The 20,598-nt window shown below is 50.5% G+C and overlaps 1 protein-coding gene and 1 pseudogene across 2 annotated transcripts; both read right to left on the reverse strand.

Annotated features, from left to right (window-relative positions):
* Positions 1 to 239: 239 nt before the first annotated feature.
* TRIM16 (tripartite motif containing 16) lies at positions 240 to 19,347 on the reverse strand. 2 transcript variants are annotated; one of them, XM_090292701.1, is made up of 6 exons: positions 18,874 to 19,347; positions 13,411 to 13,506; positions 10,065 to 10,298; positions 5,420 to 5,585; positions 4,856 to 4,951; positions 240 to 1,181 (listed from the first exon to the last, which is right to left on the reverse strand). In XM_090292701.1, the coding sequence occupies exons 1-6, from the start codon at positions 19,342 to 19,344 to the stop codon at positions 598 to 600; spliced, it is 1,647 nt and encodes a 548-aa protein (XP_090148827.1). In that variant the 5' UTR covers positions 19,345 to 19,347; the 3' UTR covers positions 240 to 597. The 2 variants fall into 2 exon arrangements, with proteins under 2 accessions (XP_090148827.1, XP_090148828.1); XM_090292702.1 differs by lacking the exon at positions 13,411 to 13,506.
* On the reverse strand, positions 6,910 to 9,590 carry LOC149997402 (carboxy-terminal domain RNA polymerase II polypeptide A small phosphatase 1 pseudogene; annotated as a pseudogene).
* Positions 19,348 to 20,598: the final 1,251 nt, after the last annotated feature.

Raw genomic sequence — 20,598 nt, forward strand, 5'->3', positions numbered from 1 at the left:
CACGGTCTAATGAGGAAGGCAGCATGGTGTAGTGGTTAAAGGTTCAATGTCAACCCTCCAAGTTGGAGCCCCAGCTCTGCCACTTACTCACCATATGACTCGAGGGACCTTGAGCAAGTTAACTTGCCCCTCCGGGCCAGTTTCCCCATATGCAAATTGGGACTGATATGAACACCTACCCAGGGTCAGGTGAGTTGATTCAGAGGAAGCACTCAAAACAGTGTCTGGGACATAGGAAATGCATAATAAAGTTAGCAGTTTATTATGATTACTCTGTGATCTTTTTGATCTCTCTGAAGATTCCTGATTAGCAATTCTGAGCCCAGTACGCCATCCACCAGAGCAGACAGGAGAATATGACTCAAAGATGGGAGACTCAAGTAGCACCCAAAGGGACCTTTTGCCTGAAGCTGACTACAAGCATGGAGAACAGCACAGCATGGAGCAAGAAGGAGAAGCCAGAGGTTCTTCTCATTCACGGACCCCCAGGATTTACAAAGCCAGTGACCCCTGGCAGAGATTTCTATCCCCAGGTTGCCCTCAGAATGCAGGTCGCTGCCTGTGGTTAGCAAAAGTCTGGAATGTGCCTCCCGGAGTCTATGGAGCAGCCTGCCCCGCGGTTGGCGCCGGCTTCCCGGGCTCCTCTCCCAGGTCCACAATCCGCACGCTGTCTTCCTTCTTGGAAAGCCAGAAGGCAGGGTAGACCGGCTCCGAAAACTTGCAGTCGAACGTGTGAACCGGGGTCATGGCGTCGGGCCCCACACCGTAGAAGGAGAGGACCCCTCCCGGGAAGTTGACATAGACCCCCAGCCTCCGGAAGGGGCTGGCTTTGAGCGGGGTCTCCGTGTCACTGTGCCAGGCCGAGAACTCCTTCCCGTTCCAGTGGAGGCTCCAGGAGAAGCTGTTCCCAGAAATGCAGCCGTTGCGCTCCGCCCCTTTCCGGTCGATGCCTTTGTAGGTGAGGCCGACGTAGGTGCCTGCCCCGGAGATCTCCACCTCGAAGTAGTACCTTCGCAGGTACAGGCTCTGTTGGGACAGCACCTGCCGCCAGTGCGCGAACCTGCCGGGGAGGTCCGGGTAGGGATGCTCCCAGGGCGTCGTGTTGGTGACTTTGCGATTGTCCTCCTGCAGCCGGAGATACCTGTGCGCCGTGTCAGGGTCAAACGCGATGTCACACGCATCTGAGGAAATTCACAAGTCAGGGAGAGAAGGTCAGAAACTGACAGGACACTTCAAACCTGACCAGCCTCCAAAGTGTGGGAAAATACCCATCTCTCTGTTCTCGGTTTCCCCAGGTGGGTGAAAACCAGAAAACAACATAAATGTGATACTGTGGTTTATAATAAGAAACATATACTTGGTCCCTGCTCCCCACCCCTTCCTGGCACAGAGCTCCTGAAACCCTTATACTTTCCTAAGTGGCGAGATCCCGGTTCCTGACACAGGACTTTCAAACCTAACTGTAGAAAGGTCTTTTGCTCTAACGAGGCAGCTTTGGGTGGGCTCCTGGTGAGGCTGGTCACCAGAAAGACCAAGCCATGACTAGTAGCTTGGGATTTTCAGCCACTCCCCCCGACTTCTCCAGAGAGGGTCTGGAAATGGAAGTCAATGATTGATTGTGCCTGCATGAGGAAGCTCCATTAAAAAATCCCATTAGTAGGGGGTTCGAGGAGCTTCCAGGTGGGTGAACACATCCACCCTGGGAAGTGACATACCCTAACCCCATGGGGACAGAAGCTCCTGAGTTCAGACTCTCCATGACCTCCTCCTATGTATCTCTGCATCCGGCTGTTCACCTGAATCCTTTAGCGTATCCTTTGATGAACTGGTAAACATAAGGAGGTGTATCCATGAGTTCTGTGAGCTTCTCTAACAAATTAATGCAGCAGAGGACAGGGTCAAGAGCCCCCAATTTGCATCCGGGTTGGACAGAAGTTGTGGGCAACTGGGGACTTACTCCTTGTGACCGGCATCTGAAGCGGGGAGCAGTCTCCTGGGACTGAGCCCTTACCCTGTGGGATCTGACACTATCCCCAGGCAGACGGTGTCAGAATTGAGTTAAGTTGTAGGATGCCCAGCTGGTGCCATGGAGGACTGTTTGTTGGTGAAACCCCCACATACATGTTGTAAGTGGTCCCAGACCCTTTTTAACAAGTCACTCCACTTCCCTTCCTTCTGAAGCTCAAACTGTTTGGCATTTCCTGTATTACTTGCTGAACTGAATCAGTAAATAAAATCTATTGATTCACTTTTTCATTCATTCAACAAGTATATGCTGAAAACCAGGCACCATCTACTCAGGGTTGGCCAGGGCTTGGGGGATCAGGCACACATGTGCTCACATTTGATCCATTTAAAAATATATATTTGGCCAATATTTAGCCGGGGGAACTCTCATATAATCCCCGTACGTCTTCTTTTCCCTGTCCCTCAGAATGGCGGCGCCTCCATGCGCCCAGTCGCTCAGCTCTCACTAAAGTTACTTTTGACATTTCTTTTGCCCTCATCCTCACCCCCACGTTGTGCCCCCTCGCACACACAGCCCTGCGGGTCCCATACACTTCTCCCCAGTGCACTGCTTCACTGCCTATCTAAGGCACCTCAAATCTGGCCCCGTCCAGTGCAACAGGCTCCATGCTGGTCATATTGCTCTCTTGTGCTCCCCTTTTTCAGACCTTCCCCACGAGAGAGCCACAGTGCTGGTTTCAGGGTGTAGGCGAAGGGGAATCATGTTGCCCAGCTTACAGCTCTTTGATGGTGCCCCTTGCTCTTAGGATGAAGCAGTGACCCCTCATCCTGGCCTACACGGCCTATGTCACTAGCCTTGTCTCCTGCCCTCTCCCCTTTGATCACCACACTCCTGCACCCTGATCTCACACCAGCCCACACTGGACCCACTTCAGGGTTTCAGCACAGACCACTCCCTCTGCGACCTCATCGCCGTCCCGCCTCAGCCTGAAGTGGGGTGATTCCTACTGGTCCCTCCAGGCTGCGGCTGAGAGCCCGTGTCCTCGGAGCGGCTCCCTGACCCGAGGCACGTCCACCCCTGATCCGAGTCACGCCCACCCCCGACTCTCAGAGCGCGCCGGCTTCTTAAACTCCGTGTGCTCACTGCCATGTGTCATAAGCTACTTGCGTGTTTGCTTCGTGCTTGTCCTCCTTACTTGTAAGGAAGACACACATTTTATGTGGGACTCTATCCCGGGGGTCCAGCTCAGGGAAGGTGCACAGTATATCCTTGCCAATGAATTAGCATAGATGAAAAACTGTTTTAAAATCCATTAATTAAAAAATAATAATAACTTAGTTCAACCCAGAGCTTTCCAAATCCATTTGGTAAGAGAAATTCTTAGTAGTCAATGAGACCACATCTTGGAAGAAAAGAAGGAAACAGAAGTCCAAGAAGTTAAAAGGAGAAACAGACGACCACCAACAGCCTGCAGTTGTGACTAAAAGTGGCCCCAACAGTGCCCACAGCAGCACCGCGCCCACCGCCACCTCCTGTGGTGGTCCTTAGCACCCACGCATTGAGCAACAACATTCCTCTCATCTAAGGGCACCCAGAACTCCCAGGAGGGCGGGCGATTCCATGTTTTGGGACAAGAAAACCAGAATGGATCTGGAACATTCTGCTAGTTTCAGCATGCAATGTCAAGGGCAGAATGTCAATGTTCAAAGGAGAAAGAAACCAGCAAACAAGCGGCTCCAACTGGTCAAGTTGGTGGTTGGAGTCCCAGAACTTTGAAAAGGGAAACAATCCATGTCTGTAAAAGGTTAAAGGTTCATAACAATGCTCAAAGAGAAAAGGTTGATATTGTATATACAAAAAGATATTTGTCATGCAAAAGAAATAGATTTTAATGGGATACGGTGCCATTTTTATTTGAATGTTAAGAATGAAGGGCATTTGGCTTCCTGTATTAATTATATCTGTTTGTGAAATATAGATGTTCTTTTGTCAGGAAGGAAGGAAGAATAATGGAAACTGTGGAGACCAAGAGGTCCTGCGGAAGTCGGGGCTGTGGCAGAAAGAGCAGGCCGGCATCAGAGCCTGAGGCTGCGTGGAACAACCAGAGAAAAGGGGGGCTCAGGGTTGACAGCCAGTGTTCCCCCCAGAAACAATTAGAAGCAGCATTCCATGCATGTTCCAAAAAAGATGAATTAGCCAAATGTCATAAAAAATGAACTTTGAACATATAGATGCAGGCCTTCCTCTACTAGGAGATGAAACCTCCTTGGCCTGTAACCACAGTGCAGTGTTGATTGGAAATACAGTGTTTATAATAATGCTAACAGACCAGGTCAATACCACATAATGACAGGACGATGGGCTATGCAATTCTGCCCAAGCCAGACCTAATAGGAAACCGTTTGGTAACCAGCCAGGCTCTACAAAAGTGCCAAGTTCACGAAAGACAGACTAAGTGACTAGACCCAGACTCGGGAGAGTAAGGAGGCATGGAAATATCTGTGACCCTGGATCACACTTTAGGCCAGAAAAAGGACATTGGTTGGAACATTTCATGAAATCTTGTAGATTAGCTAATAGCACTGTAGCAACAACATTTATTTCCTGGTTTTGATCAACGTACTGTAATTATGTAAAGTGTTAACATTTGCAGAAGCTGGATGAAAAGTATGTAGGAATTCTTTGTCCTATTTTTGCAATGTTTTTGTAAGTTTGAAATGGTTTCAAATGGAAAGTTAAATGTTTTTGTAATTAAAATTTTTTAAATATACCATTTAGGGCTAGACAAAGATTGCAAGAACCCGAACCCTATTGGAGAGATGGTATTCTTGCTTCAGCAAAGCGTTACACTGACATCAGTAAAAGAGAGAGCTGTTCACAACTTACAGTGGAGGAACTGTTGCCTGGTGCTGGGCTCGGGTTTTGAGGTCCAATACTTGCGCTCCACCACAGCTGACACCTGCGTCCGGATGTCATACTCCTCTAGAAAACCAGAGAGTTGTGAATGCACCCCTGTCCAGGTGGGGAGGGGAATTTAAGAAGCAGGCCGTCCCAGCCACTCTTCCCCAGGTCTCCTGAAGGCAGATGGGGCTGGAGTCTAGTCACGTCTCAGAGAACCATGCTCCACAGACCACATTTCTCTCATGGATGAAGCAAAATAGGCTGAAAAAGATCCCAGACTGACATGGATTTCACTTAAAAGCAGACACATGAGCAATCTGAGAAGCTGAACATAGAAATACCAGCCAATTGCAAGATGTGACTAAATCACCCTATCTGGGTCTCAATTATAAAATGAAATCAAGATGTGTCCGTTAGTAACACAGTCTAGCCGGAGGGTGGCTTTGAAATGAGATGTGCCCCTGATCTCACCTCCTTCCCTGGCCCTCTCACCTCCCCCGTCAGCCCCTCGGAGAGGCACATGCAGCAAGCCCACAGGAGGCCCCTCACCGTCCTTCGCGAACTCCTCCAGCTTGTCCTTGTAGCTGTGCAGCAACTGCACCAAGTGCACTGTGGAGTCGGCAATGACCTTGCAGATGCCCGAGAGCTTATCCTTGAGTCCGATGTAAACACTAGGGAAGGCAGTGTCCTCGGTGTTCTTGAACTTGCAGTACTCCTGCAGGGAAGGGGACATGGCAGCACATGGCTTCTGTATCTCTCAGCCTGGGCTGCCCTCTTCACTCACTCTCTGCGTCTGTAAATGGGTTGATGGTAGTGTATGCTTCCCAAAGAAAGAATGGCATGTGTCCAGCTCAGGGTCTAACAACATAGAAAGCACTTCTTTTTTTTAAACTGGGAAAGTGAGTTTTTTAAAATGAAGAGATACTACATGCCCACGAACAGCAGCTCCAACACACAGCCCAGACTGGACACCAAAAAAAAACCCATATTTTGTGCCAACAGCCCAAATGAAGGTAACATTCCTGCTATGCTCATACCCTCAAGACTTTTTAAAAAATAATTTAAACAGAAGTCCTCAAACAGGAATGCTTGTTGTCTTTTCCTTGTCAATTCGCCTCATACACGATTCTAATTCTTGTGCTGTGATTTAGAGTTTGAAATGTGTTTCCACGTAATCACAGTAAGCCGGTTATGCTTCAAAACACTGTGAGGACCAGGAAAGGAGGCTTTCAGATGTAACGCACTATTATCAGGACTGAAATGCAGCGGAAGCACTGAAGAGCGGCCTGGAGACAGGATAAACTTAGTGATGAAAACGGCTGTACCGAGATGGTGAGACAGATCAGCGGAGGGGGAGAAAAAGTCCAGACCGGACTGTGGGTGGAGACGGAGACAGATAAACATGTTAAAGCTGAGCATAGATTTTGTACTACACATGATAAAAGTAGCACTTTAAGTCAGCAGGGGAAGGGATAGGTTATCCAATACATCTCATTTCAACTAGCTAACTAGTTTGGGGGCAAGGAGGTTATCTTTAACCAAAATAAATAAGTTAACTTATCCTAAACTAGATTGGGTGCATACTAAACTTTTTTATGTTAAAGTTTATAAAAGGAAAATGGAAATAAAGAAAAATCATTTATATACTCTGAGGGAACTCATGACACAGAAGGCCAATTTTTATTCATATTTTCTTCATGTTTTAATATTGAAAAGCAAGGAGCTGGCTTCACTTCTCTTTCACGCATTACAACTACGGGTGTCTGGGTGGTGGGAGGATGGGTGATTATTTTTCTTCGTATTTTTCTGACTTTTTCCATAATAAACATTTGTGTTGTGACTAGAAAGAAATTTATTTTTCAAAACTGCAATCAAGAAAAATTATCTGTATTCAGGAACATTAGATCTGAAGGAACTAGCTACTTACTCTGACTTTACCGTTTGATAAATGAGGAGTTTGAGACCCAGAGAAGTTTAGTGACTTGCTAAAAACTACACAGCTATTTATTTTTTATTTTATTTTCTTTTGGGGGGGGGCGGATCTTGGCTTTCTCTTTAGTCTCATCACACTGAGGGGCTCTCCATCACAGAGAAGGCACTTAAATGGGAGGGTCACTGGATTCAGACCAGCCACATTCTCCCTCCAACCCCCAACTCTTGGGGGGAGGGGGAAGAAACAATGATATCTCCACTTGACACTCCCCTTGGCACTGGTATGTGGGTCCCCTTAACTGTTAGGTCCTGGGAATAGCCCAAGGCCTTGACCTCCAGACTCAGTATTTGGGGGAGGGGTTCTAGGTAAAGGAGCCAGAGCTGGAAGGCAGGAAATCCTGGGAACAGCCTCCAGCCAGCAAGGTAAGGCAGGGGGCTGCAGAGGGTGGGTTGGCACAGAGGGGTGTAACTTGGCAGGAATATCTCCAAACCCCACAAGAAGGGTCCCACCTACTGATCCCCTAAAGGCACAGGTGAAGTATGGGGTGGCTGGCCTAAGTACCCATCAGGTGGTGTAGAGAACTCCTCACACCTACTCACTGGGTGCTCTGGCACAGGTTGGGCACAGGGAAGGTGTTCAGTAAATGTGTTTTGTATTTTAAGTGAACAAATGAATGAAGCAAAGAGGGTGTGGGGGACAGAGTACAGGGCCTGGGGCCCCTTAGCCTAGCTTGTTTCATTCAGAAAATTGCAGTTTAAAAATGTAAAAATCCTTTTCCTCCCTCCCCCCAATTTATGGGCCCAGGAAAGGGATGAGGAAGAGGTATCTCAACCCCAACCCTTCCTCTAAAAATCTATATACACATATACATATTTATATGGCACCAAAAAGGGGTCCTGCCTATGCCCCCACACTTAGAGCTGGGGGAGCCAAGCCCCAGGGCCTTGGGGTGGTCAAAGTAGATAGGAGGGGTCAGGACTTGGGTGATGTGGGGGTGCAGCCCTCAGCTGCAGATGAGCCCAGAGAAGCTGGACTCCAGGTCCTGAAGGACAGACCCCTCCTGCCCACCCTCCTAGGCAGAGGTCATGGGGTCTGTAACAGTTCCCACAGAGGAGGTGGGGAGCCCCCACCAGCAGCCTGGATGCTGTTCCAGGCAAGAGCTGACCTGATCTGGCCCTGGGAAAACCAAGCAGGGAAGAGAGCTCTATGCAAGGCACTTGGTGTCCACCATTCCCAGACTGGGGGCTCAAGGCACGGGGCAGCAGGAACCCTGCCCCCTCCCCCAAACAGAACCGGAAAGGGCCAAGCGGCCCAATTTGGCAGCAGAGAAACATGGCAGCACAGAGAAAAAGGGGAAGCAGCACGCAGGGCCCCTCACGTCCCCCACGAAGAGGGAAGAGGTTCTAAGGCACTGGCACAGGGACCCAGGGTCTCACTGCCCTCTGTGCGGCCTGCTGCCCACTTCGCAGCCTGGCCAGGCTGGTGGGGGAGATGCCTACTTCCCCATGGCACTGAGGTGGCCGAGGCAGCTGGGTTTTCTTAAGGAAGAGTCCACGTGTGAAGAATAGATGTGTGGTCAGGGGCAGGTCCTGGTCCCAGGGCACCTCACTAGCTGCCAAGCCGTGGCTGCCTGAGCACTGAGTACACGTCATCCACTCTGCTGAGCTGCTCGAAGAAGGGCAGGAGGTCGTGGAGCTCTGTGTCACTCATGTTGTCAAACCACGAGGCCACTGGTACAGCGTTGTCCAGATGGAAGACATAAGAGGCAGTGGAGTTGTCCAGGATAAGCACCACCGCAAGTCTCGGCCCAGCCTGCTCAGGTCCTTCACATAGTTCCCACGGTGGAAGACACATGACTCACGAAATAGCTGTGCCCGGAAGGCCCCCCACTTGTCCAGCAGGTCAGCTACTGGATCTGCATACTTGGCCAGGCTGGCAGTGAACAGCACGCACTCAAAGAGCTTGCCCATTCGCTGCAGGAACTCATCCACGTAGGGCTGCTTCAGCACGTAGACCTGGTGGACAACCCCATTGATCTCCACAGGGATGATGAAGTCTGCATTGTTCACTGGCTTGAAGGAGCTGTGCACCAGGGTCTCATCCAGGTCGATGACCACGCAGATCTTGTCCGAGTCCTGGGGCTTGGCCTCGGGGAGCAGATACTGGACTGGGGTCTGCTTGGGGACAGCTCCGTTTTCCTCCACGAGCAGGGGTGCCCCACTGTGGGTGGGCAAGGCCTCCCCATCGTCCCGGCAGACACAGCAGAAAAGTGAGTGGAAGATGCCCCGACTCCTGGGCTTCTGAGAAGCCGATGACTTCTGGTCACCTTTGCCCCGTAGCGGGCCCCGAGTCTCCTCCTTGCTGATCTGAGTAATGACGGCCGAGCTGTGTCCATGGGGCCGGGCGTGCTCCGCTCCAGCCGGACTCTGGCCCTGGCGCCCGGCCTCCCGCCCCCCGCCCCCCCCCCTCAGGCTGGAATCAGGGTGTGGGGGGGGATCCACGTGAGCTTCGGAGGGGAGGGGAGCCAGGTTCTTAGGGGGAGGGGGAGGGAGGGGGCGCGGAGGAAACTTTGTTACAACATGGAGTTTCCTCCCTGCGAAGCAGATGGCTACGAAGCTATTTAGAGACAAACCCGAGATGACAGGATTTTTGCCCAACCCAGTGCTCCTTCCCTGCGTGATGGCGGGCTCAGGTCCAGCTCTGATAACCTGCACCTTAGTGTGTAACGGTACCTGGCCACGAAAATCCCACCTCCTCTGCTGGCCCTTCCTCACTCAGTCTGCACATATGACAGGTCTCCAGTCTCACCTGCCACACCAGCCTCCTTCCCACTCTCAGAGTGGTTTCCAAAGCACGCTGATCCAAGCTCACCCCTCCCCCATCTGAGGCCCTCCACTGGCTTCTGTGACTTCCTGATGAAGAGCAAACTCCTCCCACAGCCAGAAGGCTGCCCGTCTAGCCAGCCCCAGCTCCCGTCACTTGGGAAAGTTCCCTGTCCCTCAATTCAGTTGTGCCCTCTCAAACCTCTCCTGGAGCACAGTCCTCCTCGAGCACCCTCATCTGCCCTGACCTGGTTCCTGCTTGCCGCTCCCAAAGGTCTTCCCTAGCCTTCCGGGGCTCCACTGAATCAACACCTGCTCTCTCTGTCCCCACAGCTCCCTAGGCACCCCATTTAGCAAAGAGCAGTTCCACTCTCACATCGGCCCGTCAGTTCCCTGGCCTCAGTTTCACACGACCCCTGCCGCAGCCCCCAACCTGTACCTCCAGGAACAGGACGGTGTTGCTGATGGCGGCGATCCTCCCCAGTTCCTGCTTGTTCTTCTCCATCTCCGCACTCCTGTGCTCCAGGTGCGTCTTGATACCATTGGCCTGGCTCAGGGCAGCTTGCTCCTTCTCCTCCAAGAAGAGCATCACGTCGGCCTGGGCCTTCTTCATGGCAGCAAAGAGCTCCCCAAACTGCTCCTCGGCCACCATCTTCACCTCGGAGACTGACACCTGGCCGGGCCAGGGGTTGAGGGGGGAGGGAATGGTCACAGCGAAGAGCCTGTTAGCAACTTTATCAAAACTTAACACACAGAAATGTAAACTTGATAAACCTGTAAATTAAGGAGCCATTTTCTACTGTAAAAGGAAGCTTTTATTCTCATATGAATCCTGGGTTCCTGGGAAAAGAGACTGACTCCCCAGCATGTAGGTACTTACTTACCCAGCACTCATTTAGTCTCTCACGCACTGGATGGTGGCGTGAGTTACACATGTCTGAGGCCCCTTCCAGCCCTGAGAGTAGGGTTGCTATTCAAGGTTCTGAGATGAATTTCTCCGCTAGAGCAAATCAAGTGTTCAGTGTACTTGATAGTTATATTTATTGTGGTAAATTAATAATTTGGCTTCTTTCTTTATACAAATTCGTAGCATGAATTACCTTCCTTAGCATTTCATTATGCCTGGTTAAACTGCCCACTGAGGCCATCAGAGCCAAAAGCACATGTAAGTTTAAGGAGTCCTACCAGGCATGAAATGTTCAGGGTGCGTGTTGGTGACCACAGCACCCGCACATTGCAGAGTGAGCACATCTGGGCAAAAAGGGGCGCTACATTCAAATAAAATATAAAACAATTCAATGTGATCAACATTAAGGATTTGCATGGTGGCACTTGTGCACGTGGGACTCTGTCTTTCCACAGGGTGAACATCCTTTATAAATGCTTCAGCCAGTATCATATTTACAGTATCAAGCCGAGTTTTAAATGATTTCCTTTTCTCTTTGGTAGTTCTTAAGTACTGGTGCTCACCGTCCTTTTAGTAAAAGTTCTTTTTTACTATAGCTAAGAGTTCTTAAAATATAGTAAAAATATTGCATTCTTGTGAGTAATTAGCCCTAAAATAGGTCCAGAAAGGCTATCAGTCAGATATTAGTTGGTCTGGATGGTGAGTGCCAGTGGTCTAGAGGGTGGGTCCCAGGAGGTCCGGTCCCATCCAGTGGTCTAGAAAATGGATGTCACGTGGATGTCAGGTGGCCAGGACATGTGAGTCCTTTAGGGGGGTGAGCAGAGGGTTGCCTGGAGGTCTTGGCTGTGCCCAGATGTGTACTGAGGCATGGACACAGGACTGGAAATTTCAAAAAGTTTAAGTTCCAGGATACTTAGGACAAGAATAGAGTCTTTCCTCATGCCTCAGCCTTCAAACTGGCACTAACTTTAGCAGCTTATTGAAAGTGACTGCATTTTATATATCCCCTACCTTTAACAAGCGTTTATTTGGGATCAAAAAGAATTGCAACTCAGAGAGCACAGATTCAGGCAGAGACTCAGATGGTGTCCCAAGAACAGGGTGAGGCAAGGGGTCTGTCTGTATGAGGAAAGAAAGGGAATAACTCCATGAATAAAAAAAAAAAAAGAACTTTTTATTGGTGCTAACAAGCTGCATTACCCTTTAGCTATGCATGGCTGGTTTCTGATTCTACCTTCAGAAAGAGACTCCACAATCATCAGCCCTTGGGGTCAGGAGGTCTGCTGCCCTGGTAGCTTTGCAAACACTTGTTTGTGAGACAAGGTTGGTTTGGCCTGGGGAGTTAAGGGAAAGGAGTGGAATCCACTTACTCCCTGTAATGATGATGTGTAGGTTCCTCAGAGAAGCATTATACCTTGAAGCTGAAAGGCTACAGACAACTTCAGGGTCCCCTTCCCCTCTCCCGCTGAGGCCCTCCTGAGGGAGAGCAGTAGACAGACTCATGTGGGAAGGAGAGTTTGACCTCAGAAGCTGCTTTCCAAAGGGGATGCTGGTAATTTCACTCTGCTGCTGTTATGTGGAGCCTCTCATTCCTCAACCTTCCCAAGGAAATACTTCTTCCTTGCATGTAAATGTAATGTGTGAAGCATGTAATTTACTGCCCAAATGATGACAAATAGATACTGAGGGAGAAGGGACCATAAACACATCTGAGTATGAAAAGCAATGGTTTAAAGAGGGTGGTGCACATGTCTGTCAATGTACTGAGTCATTCTTACGTCAAGGGCGCAACAATCCCCGGCTCACAGACAAGTCTCATCATCTCTTTGTCTTCATGTCCCTAGTACATGGTGGCAGGGTGATAACTACTTCCCACAGTCACCATGCAATTATGAAAAGAGCTGTGTAGGGACCAAAGTGTCTGAAAATTAAAGAACTGGGAAAAGGCAAGGTGCTCTGTGTGGTTCTCCAGATTATGTTAAGCCTGGAAATCAACAATCTCTGAAGGTTTATAAGGCTTTAAGTGGGTGATTGTTTTTCTTATTTTCATAAGATTATGTGAGTAAGAAAGAGGTGCTTACCCTTTAGTAGCCAGCTAGTTAGTTGTAAACACTAAGGAGGAGGAAATTTTTAAGTTGAAATGACTACGTGCATTACATATGGATGGGTGGATGGACAAACGGCATAGAATCATTCCTGATACGCAAAAATGATGCTGCTGATTCACTGCCATGGGGTAGGCATAATTACGTTCTCTGTTGAGTGGTGGGTATTTATTTGCCACTAATGAGGGGCATTTGTGAGACTGCTGGGGTCTCCTTAGATTTCAGTAGGAAGTGGTCATAAAATCATAGAGACTAAAACTAAGTAGCCTGGCACACCATTCACCTTAACAAGTACCATCCACTAATCCAGCAGCTCTCAGCTCTCTTTCCTGGCTGCCAGGACACAGGACTGGTGACGCCCACATGCAGATGGAGGACCCAAGGTTATGTACAATTCCAGGAACTCTATCTTTACCTCCCTCACTCCCCCACACCCTCTCTTCTGGTCAAGAAAGCATCACAAATGTAAAAAGAATGCTATTATTACAGGACAAGTCTTGCTTCTCCTCCATACTATAAAAAAGTAACTCACTTGCCAATTTTGAACCTTAAACTAATTTCATAGCCAGTCCTGTCAGCAAGATTAGGCCAGTCAGTGAGACATCCAACTGTATCTGTACCTATAATTCTCAGTTGCTGAGAGACACCAAGTAGCCCTTGGACATGGAGGCTGGACCTGTAGCCCCACGTCCTACAACCCGGATGGGCCTCACTGAGCTGGCAGCAGCATCCAGGGGCGCTGAAACCTGACAGGTGACCAAGAGCAGCCTTACCAGAACGGATTTATGGTTGGCTTGGAGCCTGGCAATGGCGTTTTCATTCAACTGGAGTTTCCGCTCCAGTTCTAACTGGGTGCCCCGAAGCTCAGCCTAAGAAAAGGAAAGGACAGCATTAGGCAAGAAGGAGTCCAGGGCTCATTGGAGCAATAGCACATTCCACTTACTTCCGCGGGAAGGAGAGTCTGACCCCAGAAGCTGCTCTCCGAAGCCAGCCAAGAGCACCCTAAAGGGAGGTGCAAAGGGTCGTCTGTGTGCCAGCACCTCCTGGGGCTGAACTCAGCATGAATTGGTTAAAATGTGGGGAGCACATACATTGTGCTGTGCTGGTCATCACTTTTAGCACTCGTATGGATTACCTCATCTCTGCTTTACAGATGAGATAATCAAGTTACCCAACCAAGGTCACACACATTCAGCAATGGAGTTGAGCCCGGGCCATGAGACCCAGAATCACCTAACGGGGAGCATGGGCTTGGAGCTGAGGGTGGGGATCCCAGGTTTCCTACTCAGCTGCTGAGACTTCAGAAAAATCTGCTTACCTTCTCCATCCAGACTTCCCTCTCTGCACCTGTGCGATGGGGACAGCTAAAGTGCCTGATATGCAGGGTGACTGTGGTAACGGGAACGTGGCTGGTGCACCGGAAGTGCCGCACTGAGGTCAGTGATGCCATTGTCGCTGTCACTGTGTCACTGTTCTTATTCCTACTGCTGTCCTGGCTGCTTTCCATCACATGCCCCTGCCCCCCCCCCCCCCCCGGAAGGCAGCTGAGCCAGCCTGCCAAGGTGAGTGCCCGCTCTGACCCCACGGCCCCGCTTCTCTCTCACCTCCTGGGACTCCCCAGGCACTCTCTGCCAAAAGTGTCCCAAGACATGAAACTTAAGCCTTTGAATACTTCAGAGGCCCTGCCACTTTCCTCCTTCCACAAGGGCATGAGACAGCAAGAAAAAAAAAAACCCTTTAATGGCTTTTAATAGGTTGTGTCTACATTTGTAGCTCTGAGTCATCACGCCATAAAGGATCTCAGAGGTTATGCATGGAGCGGCCCTCCTTTCTCCTGCAGAAACCCCAGGAGGGCAGCCTTGGCAGGCAAGGGCCTCGCCTCACAAGGACTCTGCAGAAGGCAGGCAATGTGGGCGCAGGCTCTGGGGCACTGACTGGAGCTGGGGGAATCCCAGTGACCTCCCCGTGCTGAGACCCGAAACCTGATGCCCAGGAGTAAGGAGGGGGAGTGGAAGAGGGTGGAGGTGTGTGGCCCATTTTAGGGCAATTGAAAACTCTTGATTTAAAAGGCTTACACCGTGACCTGCTCCAGAGGTGGCAGAAGGAAACAAACTGCTTGTTTAAAGGTGGAGGCAGTCCCAGCAGCACACCTCAACAATGGGCACGGATGTGACAAAGTGGTGACGCAGTCAGCCCGCGCATGATCCTGAGCCACAGGGGACACCTGAGAGTGTCCAGTGAGGGGCTTCTCCCCCCTGTCTGCAAAGTACCATAAAAGGAGGAGAAGGCTCCCGAGTACCTAAGGGAGACCTCGCTGAGTGAGTCACCCCGAGGGAAGTCACTCCTGTTTACCACAAGAGGTGGGGCCGCTTTGGAACCAGTATCTCCAGTTATTCCTCTTCTTAGACAATGATAGGGTGGTGCTGACTCTGGCTTCAGGGTTTCCCAGGATGCCAGCCACGCACATCTCAGGCCAAGGTGCAAGCAGGACAGTGGTGTCAAAGAGTGTAGATGGCTCAGGGAGTCCTGTCCCCTTCAGCAGGGCAATGCCAACCGTGCAAAAGGCTCCCTATCTGGGGTCTGAAGACCTTTCATTGCTGGCTGTACCATCTTTGTTAAATCACTCAGCCACTCCTTTGGGGTAGGGCCACACGAATTGTCAACAGAATTGTTCTTGCTGCTAACTGCAGGGCAAAGGTGGCAACCCAGAGCGTGGTGACCAGAAACCAGATTAGAGGTGCAAATAGAAAGAGCAGAGGGCACGAGAAAAGAGAAGGAAATTCCAGATGGTGTTCATTCCTTTGGATTTCCAACCACAGGATGTTGGTCCTTCTCAAGTGTTTGCCTTTGGTTTGTATCTGCCTTCATTCCTCAGTCAGTTGGTCAGAACCTACTGCATGCCAGTCCAGCTAAATGAGACATCCTCTCTGATCTCAAAAGGCATGCAGCCTGGTAGAATGTTTAAGAAAAACAAGTTACATAACACCGAGTCCAAAGGCATTCCTCAAAATTTCTAGAAGAAATACTTTTCCTGAGTGGCCTTGAGTCACCCGCCTTTGGGGTACCAGCAAACAGGCCGCAAACAACGCTGGCTGACTGCTCCCCAGAGATACATGGATATCTGTGGCTCCCAGAAACTTGGCTCCCGTTCTACATGGAGACTCTGTCTGTGGGCAGCATTGGTTTTATAATGTCTGGAACCAATGCTGACGTTGAATGCATGCCTGTCACTAATGGACTTCAAGACCCGAGACAGGGCCCTGATCAGTCTCCCCTCCTCCACGAACCCTGCCCTGACCTCACCCCTCACCTCCCTAGCCACACCCTCCTTTGACCGTGTGGCAGCGTGTTGCCCCAGCCCTTTGGCATTCTACGGAGCCATGGAATGTGCTTTGGCCTCCTGCTTGGAGTCCACGCTCCCTGAGGATAGACAGCGTAGCCTCACACTTAGCCCAGAGAAAGCCTTCCATGTTTGATAAACTTGAGGAAAAACGAGAAAGAGTTGTGTGCATTTTGTGGATCAGAACAAATGGGAAAGCAGTCAGAAGGAGCATTCATTTGACAACCCCCACACACACATGTGCACACTTCCACAGCAGCAGCCAGCCGGAGACTCAGAGGAGGTGAGAGGAATTAAGAGAAGCTGCTCTTAGAAGCGAAGGGGCCTCCGGAAGCTGGCTTGGACCGAAGCGTAGTGCTGAGGTCCCCCAATGGAGACCATTGGGAAGAGTCCAATAGAATAGGAAAAATAATCAAAGAAGACCCAGAACTCCCAAAACTCAGAGTTGTTGCCCGTGGCATAGCTAGAGACCATGGGAGTTTCAGGAAAGGCTCACTTGGCCAACTGAGAAATAAGTCGCTCTGCGGACCCGATGCAGGATCTCGGCCACTGTGCGTCCTCGTGGCTGAGCCTGCTGTTTGCAGTTTCCTATGCACAACATGTCTGCCTGAGTAACTAGCCATTAACACGATCCAAGGTGACCTTCAGCAGTAATGCCAGCAGGCCTGTGTCAGCTGAAGGGAACATCAGATTTCTAGAGCCTTAATTATGTCTAACAAAACTTTCAAAATGATCCTGGCGGCAGCTGCAGCCTCATCAGGGTACTGCATCTTCTGCGCTAGTCTCTTGGGCGCCCCGCAAGCACTCGTCTGGGTTCTAAGGTTTGGCAGGGCCACCAAGAGTGTGGCAGCCACTTACAGAGTAAATTTACTACCTGAGCTGAAAACAAAGACATGGGGTGGAAAGGACAAGAACTCTCTTAGGCAGACCAGAAAGTAGAGGCTGTGAAATGGGGCCACCATCAAAAAAGTGTGGTCTGCGGCTATTGCACTATAGTTATAAACCACGGTCGCTTTTCAGCACCAAAAACTTCCCTAGAACCCTTCGTCAGGTTTCCTGATTTTACCTTATCAGTTCTCTCTGAGGATGTCTGGGTTTGGGGCTCCACATATGCTGTGCACACCTCTTCCTGCCCAGAATTACGATCACCCTGGTCTCTGCAATGCATCAGTTTTACACTACGTTTAAAATTTGTATTGTGTCTATGCCGCTACAGGCATAGAACGTTTCTTAAAGAAAACAGAAGAAAGTATAGAGGGTGGTGTTTGCCTCCAAGGAGGGAGATGGGGGGTCCAGGATGGGAGGGAGACCTTTTCCTGGTATAATCTAGTGCAATATTTGGTGGAGATTGTTTTCCAATGTGTAGATGCATCGCTTTTCCAACTAAGTATAATGACACTCAGATATTATACCCAAATGGAAAAGCAGTACACTTTGCCTTAATATTTCTGCTATATGTTTGGTAGGCTTTTAGTGTTAAAAAAAAAAAAGTAATGTTGTAACATTGTGATCTTGGGGTCCTTCCCTTGTGTTCCTCCAGCGGGTGGCTTCCCAGAAGCTTTCATGCCTGTCTGCATGACTCCTGTGCATGAGTGTGGACAAATGTGGTGGAGGCAAAAGGTCACCACCTCATAGAATTATCTGAGGCCTGGATGAGAAAATCCACAGGAAGCATGTAGCACACAGCAGTGCTAAATGAGGACAATTTCCTCAGTTATGCAGAACTTTCTCCTTTGATCTGCCTACTGTTAGTGCAGAGCTCTTCACAGTTATGACAGGACTGAAAGAAATGACGGATATTCCCTAACACTGGAAATGCTAGAAACAACTGGCTTCCAGAGTTGGAAACAATGACTCACTAGCATCTGGATTACAAAGCTTTCCAAACTCATTCCCACTAACACTGGGTAAAATCTTGCCTAAGAAAGAGTATGGGGGAGGGGCCCTGGCAAGCCAACTACCCTTCCCAGGAGCCTCTTCCCTTTCCTGCCCCCTGCACAGCGCAAACAGAGGCCCGCCAGGAACGTGCTGCAAGGAATGTGGGACAAAAGTCACCTACACTTCCTCACTGAGAGCAAAACAAGTGCTCCAGGAAAGTTAAAGTACGAGAAACAAAGCATATAAAGCTGCTAAGTCCATTCCCCATGACACTGGGTTCTCAGTTTTAGGGCTCTTGTTCTAGAAATTTCCCTATCGGATGGAATAACATTACAGGCTACGAGCGTGGTGTTTTGTTTTGTTTTTTTCCCAGTCTCTCCTGATACCTCTATCTGATGAGGAACTTTTGTTTTCCCTGAGTTAAGCCATCCCTGACATTGTACCTGGAGGTAAATTTCCAACTGTGTAATCTTAGCACTTTTCAAGCTCTTGGATTTCACCCCGCGTACCTCTAAGGGGGCACTTTCTACTGGTCTCTTGTTCAGGGTAAAGAGAAGAAGAGAAATGAGGGGAAAGGTTTGATTCTTTTCTCTTGAATTTCTGCCCAGGTTTACACTTCATTAACTGACGCACAGATCCAGGCAGAGGGAATCATCCCTGCCCTCAGCCCAGCCCCCCTGCCCCGCCCCGCCGCTGCCCGCATGTCCAACCTCGTAGCAATCACCAAAAGCTGCGTGAGAAACAGCAGGAAACTCTCCGCAGGAGGCGGCAGGCACGGTTAGAGATAGCGCAGGGGCGGCGGGGCCAAGCTGGGGACAGAGTGACCTACTTCAGGTTTCCAAGCCAAATGAAACAGATATTTGCGCTGGTTGAAGAGCGGGTCCTAGGGTCAAGTTCTCCTCGGGTGAGCTCAGAGCCCAGAAGAGCAGGCAGGGGCCGGGGGCTGCGGCAGTGGCTCAGCCGCTCTCTGGGCACACCAGCCCCCACCTCCCTCTCCCCGAGGGGCCCCAGCACTCGCCTCCTTGTCCCTACGGGCGACATCCAAGGAGACGGAGGCGTGGCCCTTGTGCGCGCCCTGGCCGCACTCCTGGCAGATGCACTGCCGGTCCGGGCCGCAGAAGGCGACCAGCGGGCTGCGGTGGGCGGGGCAGACGCGCAGGTCTCGGCCCCTCACCGGCTCCGTCAGCTGGTGGCTCTGCAGTCTGCTGTTCCCCTGGTGTGGCCGCAGGTGCTCCTCACAGTAATTCACCATGCAGGTCAAGCAGGACTTCACCGCCCTCACCCTGCTGGCCCCCAGGCAGAAGTCACACAGGATCTCCCGCTCCCCCTCGCCGCCGGAGCCCGCGGGCTCGCCCTGGGGGCTCTGCCGGGGGCCCTTGTCCTCGTCTTCTGCTGGGCTGGCTGCCCCAGGGCCTGGGCTGAGAGCGACCGGAGAGTGAGCGCTGATCCCGGGCGGTGGCCCTGGAGCCATCAGGTCCAGCTCAGCCATCGGAAGGCTCTGCTGCGCGCGCCGCGCTTCCTTTGCTCCCCGGCCCGGGATCTGCGCAGCCCGCGTCAGACGGGAGAGCCACGCCCAGGGGCCGGCAGCTGCTGCGGGACTTGAACTGTTCCCCCCCACCCCCCACCCCCGCCCGGGAAGCTGGGTGAGTCACCAGTCCGCTAGGTGCCTGGACCGCTGCCAGCCGCGGGGCTGCGCAGCTCCGTGACTCACGCTCAGGACTCCGCTCAGGGTGTGTCCCCACAGGCTCAGGCCTCTCCTGGGTCTGGTCCAAACCCTCCCTTCTTGTGAGAATCATCTGTCCCCACGGGCTCAGCCGAAGACCGCGGTGTCTGCGGCTGGCTGCTCTGGAAAGGACTAGAGATCCCTGAGCCCTACTGTAAAAAGCCTGTATTGCTTTCCATGGTTTGACGGGCTAAATTTCTTGTTTTCTTTTTCTTTTCTTTCTTTTTTCTTTTTAAGATAGAAATGTAAAGATTTCAGCCATTGGCAGCCATCTGCCTATTCTCCTCTCATAGAAGTGGACATGAGGCGGCTAGGAACCAGATACACGTTTCTGAATCTGACTTTTTCCATATCTTCTTGCACATCCCAGGGGACAGGCTTCAGATGGGCATTCTGTGTGGATCAGAAGCGTCAGGGGAGGACTTGTCTCCTTCCACGTGGAGCTCCATTCAGACAACCCTCCCAGGCTTCACATTCTGCCCTGGCTTCCCAAAGAGGGGTGTATGCCAGGAAATAGCGCTTTTGCCTATTTCCCTAGACATGGTGTATGAGTTTGCTTGCGCTGCCAGAGCAAAACACACTGCCTGGTTGGTTGTGTTAACCTGAAAATAAAGAGCCAAATTGAGAGGCAACAAGTGTTTATTTAAGATAAAAAAGAATAGCTATTTGGGAAATACTGATTCAGGCAGAAATCTGAGGGGGAAGAAGAAACTTTTCTCTACCATTCTAGGTTCTTCCAGCCGGTCTAATAATACTCAAATAGATAAACAAAAGGAAATAATCAAATTTAATTACATACATATATATATGGGGGCCCTGCATACATGGGAGAGTCTGAGACCTCACGTACATGAAGGGTTCAGGGTCAGAAAGGAAAAATTATAAATATGACACTCTGAGCTAAGGATGAGGAAAGGCACCGTGGGGCTTCAGAGGGGAGGGAGGTCACTCACAGCTAACAGTAAGAAGAGCAGATTTCAGTAATTAGATGTCTGCCCTGCCCTATAGATAGATCATAAC

This window comes from Furipterus horrens, unplaced genomic scaffold, assembly GCF_987537825.1.
Source record: "Furipterus horrens unplaced genomic scaffold, mFurHor1.1.pri manual_scaffold_11, whole genome shotgun sequence".
Lineage (NCBI taxonomy): Eukaryota > Metazoa > Chordata > Mammalia > Chiroptera > Furipteridae > Furipterus > Furipterus horrens.